The 11,389-nt window shown below is 41.0% G+C and overlaps 1 protein-coding gene across 1 annotated transcript; it reads left to right on the plus strand.

Annotated features, from left to right (window-relative positions):
* The first annotated feature begins 1,932 nt into the window (after positions 1-1,932).
* On the plus strand, positions 1,933-2,646 carry LOC129116348 (WAS/WASL-interacting protein family member 3-like). Its single transcript, XM_054627273.1, has 2 exons — positions 1,933-2,071; positions 2,186-2,646. Exons 1-2 carry the CDS (start codon positions 1,933-1,935, stop codon positions 2,644-2,646), a joined length of 600 nt encoding a protein of 199 aa, XP_054483248.1.
* Positions 2,647-11,389: the final 8,743 nt, after the last annotated feature.

Raw genomic sequence — 11,389 nt, forward strand, 5'->3', positions numbered from 1 at the left:
CCTTCTCTTTAGCGCTCTGTCTCTCCACTGCTCCTTTTTACCCTCTCTCTCTCGCTCACACCACTCACCAATCCCTTTTAGTCCTCCTCTTCCTTCGCTTTCTATCCATTAACCCCCGACCAGTCCTATCTACCAACACCAGCTGGATCCTCTCTGATTTCTACAGCACTGAGTTGCATGTGTGTGTGTGTGTGTGTGTGTGTGTGTGTGTGTGTGTGTGTGTGTGTGTGTGTGTGTGTGTGTGTGTGTGTGTGTGTGTGTGTGTGTGTGAGCGCGTTTCTAACCCCTACCTGTTGGGCAGTGATGCGAGTGCAGCCGGTAACAACAAGGGAACACAGCAGAGCTTTTCTCCATTACACTCTGTCACCACAAGTCTCCTTGGAGAGAGAATGAGAGGGGGATAGAGAGAGCGAGTAAATACAGGGGAGCAGGTAAACCTTTGTTTTTTGTAAGGTATATCATTGCCCCCTAGAGAGTGAATGCTAGATGCATGCAAATAATACCTCAGTAGAAAAGACAGCACGTGCATAATATATTCTAAAGCAGCAGGTAAAATGTTCAACGAAATACAAGATATTAAACCTTCAACACATTCTTTTAAAATTTCTGTTACCTGGCCAGGCATCTTTTTGATTTTTTGGCTGCACTAATTAATAAATCAACATCATTTTACTACATCATTTTACCAGCTTCTTATATATATTCTCACATTTTCGTTGGCTTTTGTCAGTAAGCACATTTATTAACAAGAGTTAGAGTTTACAGCCATGCTAAGCTGCACTTAGGTACAGCTGTGCTTTAGGCTTAATGCTAACTTGGTACTGTCATTGAACTTGCAGTAAAAAAAAGCTACTTCTTTTCTTGATAAAATATTTTTTAGAAATTGAAAACTGGAAAACAGTTCCACAAGACAGCTGTGGAATAAAAATAAAGTACCCTAGCATCGGGAGCCCAGCATTTGGAGACACCTGACGGGGCGCAACAATCTGCAAGGAGAGGGCCACCTGACCGCCTGGGGACGCCAAGCTAGCACCGCCGCTAGCAAGCTAATCTTTTAGAATGCTAGCTGGTGTTACCTACTTAAGGTCGACAAATAAATTCCTTCCACATTTTTTTATTTAACATTTTTAACTGCAGAATACTTTTTAGAATACACAAATGCACTTCTCTCTCAATTTAAAGATGAGGCATATTGTCATTGGGTCGCAATGGTTTGTCAGTTTTTAAATAAGTGGGTCCCCAGAAGAAAAGTTTGACATATGCTAACCTAATGGTCCACACTGGCTGTGGGTTTGATGGATTTTAAGTTGATTTAAATGTTACAATGGACACATTGCAGAAGAAAATTACATTTGTTGTCTTTTTATTTCATTGGCGGTGTTCTCCTCTTTACTTGATAATTCTCCGGATTGTTAAAATGAACGCAAACACAGGGAGTGAGGCTTTAAGAGAATGGGCTTGTTGGAAGATGGAAATGGGGAAATATTGTTGGAAGAACAGGAGAAACAGTGAACGGCTGAGACAACAACACTGTAATATAACTTCACAAGAAACGGGATGTGATTCTAACACAGGAGCTGAAACAACCTGGTGAGGAGTGGGTGAAGAGCCGAGGGTTGATTTACTGCAGAGATGATAGCTGATGAACGGCAGGTGTGTAAGCTGAGGGTGGTGATTAGCCGATAGCAGCCAGGTGTGTCTGTACGCAGGGCCCAGGTTTGAGGCAGGACAGGAAGAGACTAACACACACAGGGCCCTATTTTAACGGTCTGAAACGCAAGTGGGAAAGCGCAAGTAGCTTTGTGGGCGGTTCTACGGCGCTATCGCTATTTTACAGGCGGATAAATGACACTTCCGCCGCGGCGCAAGTGTCAAAAGGGTTGGTCTGAAGCAGCCTAATTACCCGTAGGTGTGGTTTGGGCGTAACGTGCAATGAACCAATCAGAGCGTTTTCTCGCATCCCCTTTAAGAACGATCGGCGCATGTTCAACACTGACCGCTGAAAGTGTTGAGGGTTTTGGGGGCTTAGAGGTCGGCACCCAACCCGATGCACCAGCTGTCCAACCCGAAGGTACATAAATAAAGTTCACATAAATAGAGATGTCTCGTGAAAATCTTTTTAATCATTTTTGACATTTAATAAATGTAACACAGCCATAAAATAAATCAAAACAATGTCACGTAGCTTCTCAGGAAGAAGACCCTGGCCTCGGGACCAGTGCGCACGGGGCAGCTGAGGGAGCCGCGCGGCGCCCTCAAGCAAGACGCCGTGGCAGCAGCAGCAGCATGAGACCGCAGGACCACCCGTTCCTGCAGCTCCAGCAAACCGGGTTCGACATGCTGGAGCGGGAGCTGGCCGGGATGCGGCGAAACACCAACACCCGTCTGGACCGGGTGGCGATGTTGCTGCGGCCTCTCGGGCGCATCGCCTCAAGTTTGGACCGGATTGCGACAGCAATGGAACGTGCATGGCCCCCAAACGACCCACCTCCTCCCCCTGTTGTGCCCCTTCCTCCCCCTGTTGTGCCCCTTCCTCCCCCTGTTGTGCCCCTTCCTCCCCCCATTCCATCTCCGTCCACCAGCTCCACCAGGAGCACATCCAGCGTCGCCACCCTCATTTGTTGGATCCCGCCGAGGCAGGCGTAAAGGCCTTACAGAGGAGGGAGAAAATAAATATTTTTCCTTCAAATCTTTGCAACTTTTCATTTTTCGTTTTGTATTATTTTTTTTCATTTACGCCTAACATTTGGACAAGCCGAATAAAAAATGTCTCAAGGACATACTATACTTTCCGATGTTTTGGGCTCACTTTCTCTGACTCACAAGGTTATGAATGCATGGTAATATTTGTACAATGCTAAACAATAGAGCGGAGATGTCATTAGTTTGCTTACCTCACTATATACGATGCAGCTCCTCTGACAGATGAGCTCTCCTCTCCCGTGCTGCTGCTGGGGCATTTGGACGTAATGGCATCGGCACATGCAGTTCAGCATCACGTCTCATTAAGTCCTCTAATCTATCCTCATTAATGTCATCGACACATCCATGATTCATGGCAATGTTGTGTAAAACACAACATGCCACAAAGAATGCTGCGTGAATAATTTGGGTAAATGTGTACGCTAGATTTATGCCTATTTATTTTATCTTTATGGACACCACAATGATTTTCCTTGTGTGGTAATATTTTATTTTCCTTGTAATTATGTATGGTTTGCAAAAATGGGAACTGCTGTCCGTGTAGATGAGAGAAGCAAAGTGTATGCGCGAGGTGCACAAGCAATCCGTATGCATCGCATGCGCATGTATGCATGCGCCCTTAAAATAGCATCTGAACAACGCGCCACTGACTTTAAACCAGGTATTTCCTGGTCAGTAGCGCAATGGTTTTCAGAAACGGCAAAATACCGTTTGCGCCAGAACACGCCTCCTCCTTCCGCCGAACCGCCCCTTGGGGGCAAGATCATTCCCTAATTTACCGGCGAGTGGCGCTGGTGGCAAAAGAACGCTCTGCGCCAGTTGTAAACTAGCAACGACACATGCGCCAGTGACTAAGTCACTTGCGCCGGATGCAAGATAGGGCCCACAGACTAACTGGTGACATGGAAGAAAAGATGAGTAGGTAACAATGTGGCTGTAATAAAGACAATTATTGTTAAGAATGCTGCTGGAAATACTTTTCTTGGCAAGTAGTTAACAATTAAATCTAATTGGGGGTGCATTCTAAATTTCTGCGAGATGTAGAACTTGATAAAACAGTGTGTATGAAATGAAAACACTCGAGCTTAAACAAAGCATAATTGGAGACAGCCACGTTTTGATTATGAAGAATTTGTTTCAGTAGATTGACTCCAAGACAAAACCACCTCCCCTAAAGGGTCGGTGCAGAACAGTGACACGGAACCATGAAAGAAATATACTTATCATAATTCTAGAGTAAAAGGTATTAATGGAAGTCCAAACCAGAGGAAAACACTGTCTCCGATCTCCAAGTAAAGTTCTCCTACATGGATCAATGTGGTGTCACATTATTGTCAGTATGGACTGCTCACTTATCTGCTCTGTGTAGTCACAAAAGCAATTACCAGCAGTAAGAGTAAAGGAAAAAACGCCGCCATCAGGACAAATAAGCGAGACGTTAAAAGCATTTAATGTTCCGCCCCCGCACACTCAGAAAACTGTTTGCTAATTTACATTGGATGGAAAAGAAATCAGGTGAACGGTGACGGCAGCTGTTCTTTCGAGCTGGACTGTTAGTGTTTGTTTGTCGTGTTGATCCTCCGGCGCCACAGCACTAGGGAGAGAGAGAGAGGGACTTGAGGGGGTTAGTATGAGTCATTAATTCATGCCCCTTGTTTGCAAACTCAGTACTTGTCTTGTTGGCCTATTTTAGTGGCTTTGGTCTTGTTTTTTTTGTTTTTTCCTGCAATAAAAAAGCAGGAAATTACTTTTTAAAAATCCAGTAGGCAGATGACAGTTGCAGTTGGAAACACAGTCGGGACTTGTATCAACAAATTGTATATGAGTATAAAAGCGAGTGAGTCATCCACCAGTCGTCTTTGCTCGGAAGTAAGAAACGTGCTTCCAAATCTTCCGTAGCCCATTAAAACGTACCTCGTAGCATGAAAAAAGAGGTGAGTTCATACATATTTTAAAAGTCTTGCATTATGTTTTTGAGCCATCTGTTGTGTGATGAGTCCTTCAATACCACGTCTCTTCAATCTAGTTAGCTAAATTGTGACCATAGTTTCTGGCATCTGATTTCACTGGTGGGTGTACCTTCATTCTTCATCCAGGCAGAAGGAAGGAGTCAGTACAACCACCAGCAGCATTTGGTTTGAATAAAAATGACTCTAAATCGCACAATAACCCATGCTTCTTTTTGTTTGTTTTAGGAAGGCAGAAAAACAGATGTTGGGTTACAGATTTTCCTTACAACAGGCAAATGCATAAGCTGAAAAACCAAAAAGCACAAAGAGACAAAAGTTTATACAACCTTCTTTTCATCTGTCACTCACCTTTATCACGGACGAACCATTTTATCAAATTCAAGAGACATCTTGAGTGACACCCCTCCTTTTGTATTACGCTCCAAGTCGAATTTTGTGTTTTTCTCAGGTGTGCTTAGTGAGCGAGAAATCCACAGACCCAATCACACAAATCTCCTGCTGTTTGGATGTTGGGTACTAACGGTATCTGAAATGATTAACTGATGCTCCCAGTTTTGCTAATGACACTCCCGGTATCTCTATACAGGTACTCTCCATGCTCCACGGAATAAAATCAATGAATCAGTAAATAAACATAATGCAGTTGTCATCCTGTATATTCCTCCACCATCTCTGTCTTACAACCTTTCTGACATTAGTCAGTCCGTGGCACAACATGGAAATCAGCCTTTAAACAGGTCACTGAATGTGCAATCAGTTTTATTTACAACATAAGATGAACATCAAGTGCTATATTCAAGGTAAGAGCTCAGGGTGGGATAATGCCAATATCAAAAACGAATCCCCTTCTGAACTCAATAGCGATTCTTCTAACCAAAAGAAAAGAGGCTACTAGTCTTAATGTAGTGCTGTTCAGGTTACCTTCATTCAGCTGACCTTTAGCCAAATACACTCTCAAACACGGCAGCCACACAAGGACCTTGGCATATAAAAGTTTTGTGAGATCGAGCGAGCAGTTGTATGTAGGAAGAATCGAGGGCATGGCTGGTGGCCAATGGAATATTTTGCAATTCAGGATGCAGTTGAAAATCAAATCCAAGTGCTATCCACATTCTTTAGAGCTAGGGTTGGTAATCTTGAGAAACTATCAAGAGTACTACTCTAGATTTTAAAAAAATATCTAAATAAATAAAAACAACCCAGTGTAGCCAACTCTTTTCCAATGAAAGTAGCTACTAGCACTAGCTCCAGAGGTCACTAAATCTAACGAGAAAGTCTTCAAGTCAGCAACACTGACAGCCCTTCACTTCAGGGCTCCCTCCGAAACCACTCCCCCAAAATTATCATAATGAACGCATACAAGGAACATTTTGAAAGAATTTTCACTGTGACAAGTCACTTTGTTGTATATTTTGTTCAAATTACATGTAATTAATTTTTAATCCTTTTGCAAACTTTGCACCCATTGTACACGTAACGGTGTAAGAGTAGGAATGCTTGAGGTTTGTCCTCCTTAAGGATGTTTTTTGTACACGTTCTGACAATGAAGATCCCTGATTATTCAGTTTGCTTAATTCATTGCTGAATAATGTTGAGCTCCTTCCAGACTGAGACTGGGATTAAGAGCAATGTAAATAAAGATGTATCTTGCATTAACTGCTATGGCTGTGATAGAGACAACCATTGTTTAAGTTATATAAGGCTGGAAGTTGGAATAAACTGTCCTGCTTGTGAGCATGTGTGTCTATTCCCTCCATTGTGTACTTCATGCAGTCAGCTGGGACAGAAGCTAAACAATCCAACCGTAAATGAATAACTACAATTAAGGTCCTTTAAAAGCTGTTAAATCGATAGAGTTTAAGACTTCTGCCAGACTTCTGCCAGCGACCAACCGGAGTAACAACTACACTGACAGGTCTCTGGAACCGACCAGTCCTTAGAGATGGTGTGGGAGAGGAGATTTGTTTTGATAGCCATAAAATGAGCTTTTGACTGGCAGAAATCTCACTTCCTGGCTAAGCAATCATTGTGTCATCAACTGTCCGTGTCGGACATTCAAAAGAGTCAAAAGAATATTAACTAGGGAGCAGTGATAGGAAATAGTTATCTTGTAAAGGCAAATTGTACTTATTCAAGAATTGATTACCAACCAGGCAATGTGGAAAACTACACTAGAACTCTCAAACCCCAAAGTGCCATACAAGCCATAGTTGTCTATTTGTTTGGCTTGTTTGAATAACTACATATTTGGAAGTATATTTGGACCAATTTAAGTTAAATAGCAATTTAAGCGTTCTGGCATTAACTTTGTGACCATGTCTTGTAGGGCTTTGTGTCTAAATCTAGTTGGATTCCTAACTGGAGGAATAACTGGCAAAACTCAAAGACCTTTTCTTATTGAGATTCTGCCTCTATTTACAAATGGTTCGATACAACCAGTCCGGCATCCGGCGTTGTCTGGGTAACACAAAGCAGAGACACAGAGTGAACTAAACACTACAGGGATAAAACTCAAACGCTTACAAAGTAAAAAGACTAACTGGCACTGAGAAAAGGGAACACACACATTAAAGGCAATAGCATAGGATGATGAGGGACGGGTGAAATGAATCATAGCATGGCAGGAAATCACAAAGGGGGGGGAACACACAATTGCAGGTAGTTGAGTATTTCAAAAATAAAAACAGGAAACTAAAGGAATGGCACGAAAGGAAGGAGCATGGCGGGACATCAGGACACGCAACGTTAGTGTATGTTGTGCTCACTTATGCATATACCTAATAAAAATAACTAAAATGACCACAAACAGACATATATATTAGGCATTATTTCAGCATTGTATTGGTTTCTTGTAGTTATTGGGAACAATAATCCAAACATTGCACAGCAAATACTAGGCGTAGGGTCAGTAGGGGCCCAACAGGAAATGTGTTTGCTCCCTAACAGTTTGATCTGGCCGTGTACCAGGGATAACGCAATGACACAATGGTTGGAAAGGCCATCCTTCACCTCGATAACGCTGGTAACAACTGGTATTGGTGAGGATCCACGCCACCAAAGTGTATAGAAACTGGACCTCATCAGGCTACATCCTGTGAGGAGAAGAAATGTCCTAAATCAAAACCCCAAAAATAACACAAAGCCTATCTTGATAATGGCGTCATATTACAAACAGAGCTAGCAAGGTGCCCGATAACAGCAACTATTTACTGAAAGGAGATGTTTAGGCAGATTATATAGGCATGTTTACTGATCCATGGGGCAAGGGGATATTGTGCAGGAGTTTTAGCTAATTACTAGTCTATGGTAAAGAGAATTGACAGAAATCTCTCAGCACTGTACACACACAAGCTTCTATCAGAACACATCCAGCCAGTAATGAAATGTCAATCAGAAATGTACGTCCCTCCTAAACTGCAGGATGAGTCATCCGAAAAGTGAGAGAAAGAAGGGATGGGGAAGCTTGGGACGCTGCACTGTGAGCTGTGATGAGAGTAATAATGGACTGAAAAGAAATAAAAGAAAATGGGAGATTCAAAGAAGCACATAATGGATTATTAATTTGATTATAATCAGAGCGAAGCTGTTCTCGTCATAGACAGAAGTATCAGTGTGGCAACAAACCTTCCTCAGGGTCTAGTTCGCTGGAAAGTCATTAAGAAGATCCGAACAGCCATAACCACAAACAAATCAGCATTGTTAACCAGCCTGGTGCTAATTAACTGTATTATTTGAAGGGCAATCACGCGGTAGATGACCTGTTGACTAGTCTTTTGAAGGAAAAGCATTAGCACAGATATTTTTCTTACTGTGTTATTTGTTGACAAGCTTCCTTACTTTAGAAAACCGACAATCCAACGAGACGTGACTTCTTCACGCAACAACTGTTGGAGGTGAGATAGAACGCAGGATTTAGAAGTTTTACTAAAAGTCGCTCTTCACATAGTTGCTTACGGCACTTTGACACTTTTTATGTGCAAGGGCGTGAATGTCCTCACAGAGAGGCTGTGTGAAAGTGTTTGTCATTATCCACCTTCAAACAATTGTATTTTATCTTGACCTTTCACACCTCCTTCCAAGTGTGGTTGCTCTGAACAGCTTTAAACCCTTTGACCTTCACACAAGATTGGACTGTGTGTTGTACGAACTACGTCGTTTGCCCTAAACCAGCACTTGTGAAAGCTGATTCAAAATGAGATGATCAAAAAAAAAAGTTTGGGCCAAACATGTATGATGAAATTACCAGAAACAACCCTTCCTTCAATAGGTTATTAATACAACATCACTATTATTTTTGATTAGTGCATTGATGAACATTGTATTCTGTTTTTATCGCTAAAAGCGACCAATTTCTAAAACAACAGACTCAGTCAGAGCAGTAATTTCATTGATTACATTTTCGTGTCGCAATATATCAGCACATGGCTAATTTCAATATTCAAATGAGCCATTTGTTGATGGGCCGCGGCAGTTGCTACCACCAGGCTGTCAATTAAGCTCTCAGCGACAGAGAACTTATGTTAGCCTTTATCTATCCAGATAAAAACATTAAGAACAGTTTCTGTAGGATGTTTATTAGACCCCTGTAATCTGAATTGGAAGGGCACGTTGTCATGAGCTGTATCTTGTATATTCAGCTATGTGGTATGTGTATGCACAGTTATGTAATCTGGTGGCAAAACATTAACATTTAAAACCGGATCATATCAAACAAATATCTGCTTGCGTGTCCCTGTGTATGAAAAGTGTGCTCCTTTTTGATGTGAAGGAAATGGCCGCCTAGGAATAACTGAAGATGAGATAAGATAAGAGATAAGATAAGATAATCCTTTATTAGTCCCGCAGCGGGGAAATTTGCAGACTTACAACAGCGTAGAGTAAAGTGCACACAAGAGACATAGTAGAAGACAAGCTAAGAATAAAAAATAAAGAAATAAAAATAAAAATAAAATAAAACAAGTATTATAAATAAATAAGCAATAAAAAAACAGTAGAAAAAAACAAAAAAACAACAATAACTGAAATATTATATTTACAGACAGAGAAAAAACAACAACAACTGTTTTAACTATTTTTAACTTTCTTAACTATTATTGCACGGTGTAGTGTATTGCACAGGTTATTATTGTAGTGTATTGCACAGGTTATTGTCATTATTGTCATGTGGTCATGTGGTCTGACACATATAGATGAAGATTTAAAGAATATATAGATCACAGACATGAGGCATGTTTGTAATCTCACAATATGATCCAGTAACGTGTTTGGTGATTAGCATTTGGAAAGGCGTTGAGGTTAAAATACAGTAAATTAAAAATGTTACATAATTATTTGGATATTGGCTCAAAAGCAATCAGTGACTTTATTTCAGATAACTTTAACAAACACTCACATTCCACCCATAATTAAATGTGCACAGTCAGAATAAACATGCATTAATATATGTCTACTGAATTAAAACGGAGGGTCCTTTTTTTAATTTACCCATTGCTATGGTGAATCCCTGTATCTGAGCTCCACAGATGATGGCTTTTTTGTGGGTGCTTAACATGCTTAAAGTTGATTGAACTAATTCAGAACCGCTGCGCTGGAACCAACACTCGGAGTTCAGGGTTAGACTCAGAGTTTATTGAATCTCCTGTCTGGAATATCCCTCTGGTCTAAGATTGAAGCAAATGTCAACATTGTACAACTGAATCCCTTTTAGTAAGTTCAGCCCTTTTTAGTTATTGTACCATTGAGAAGGCGGACAATACATCTGTTATATCAACTAAACTTCCAATTTCAGTTACGTTCATCTTTAAGCTGTGTCGGTGACTAACATAATATCTTTTTAGGCCACAGCTAAAATGAGTTCTGATAATGCTATATATTTGTAAGGACTAACTTGACACGATATTTTGCAGTGAGGCGAGGCAGAATAGACCCGATTTGTGCAGCACAACATCAAGTGAGGCAGAAGAAGGACAGCGCGTTGTGTGTCTCGAAATACATCAGCCCCATCAAAGGTACGTTTTTGCTTTAAACCCTGTGTGTATTGCGTACTGTAAGTGCTTGATTTGAGATTTGATCATGTCTGATGTCTTGTCTCTCAAAGCCCCCAAATCACAATGGCTTGAGCATTTTTAGGTACGTTTTAGTAGTTTTTGGTCAATTGTGGTCAGATTTTGTGTCTCCCACAATCTTGCTCAAAGTGGTTTGTCAGTACACTGTGTCAGAATAGATTCAAACACAGGAAGTGCTTTAAAATGACCTGAAACAATGCTAAATACTGCTTCTGTGTATGACTAGGATTCAGTATGGCTTGTGTGTTTTTTGTGTTTGCATGATCATGGTTTTCGAGGCCAGTGTTTGGCATATAAGGACAACAGTGATACAGTGTACCCAATACTTTGGTACAAAGACTTGTGTGTGTTTGTGTGTGGCCCAGTGATGGTTTATAAGGACAGAGTTAGGCATACAAGGTCATACAGTAAAATACAGTATGTCACATCACAGTTTTGCATGACTTTAAATATTGGCTTGCAGTGTAGTAACTCTTGCGTTACTTTCAAGCACATTTTTAAAGGCTCAAATGTGACCCCACCTCCAGCCCTCCCCAGGAATTTAAAATACATGTGCATGTTCAATTATTTATGATAAATCTGAATATTCTAATGAAATGGACACAAGTGTCCATTTCATTAGAATATTCAGATTTATCATAATAATGTATC

This window comes from Anoplopoma fimbria, unplaced genomic scaffold (genome assembly GCF_027596085.1).
Source record: "Anoplopoma fimbria isolate UVic2021 breed Golden Eagle Sablefish unplaced genomic scaffold, Afim_UVic_2022 Un_contig_8332_pilon_pilon, whole genome shotgun sequence".
In the NCBI taxonomy this organism is placed as follows: Eukaryota; Metazoa; Chordata; class Actinopteri; order Perciformes; family Anoplopomatidae; genus Anoplopoma; species Anoplopoma fimbria.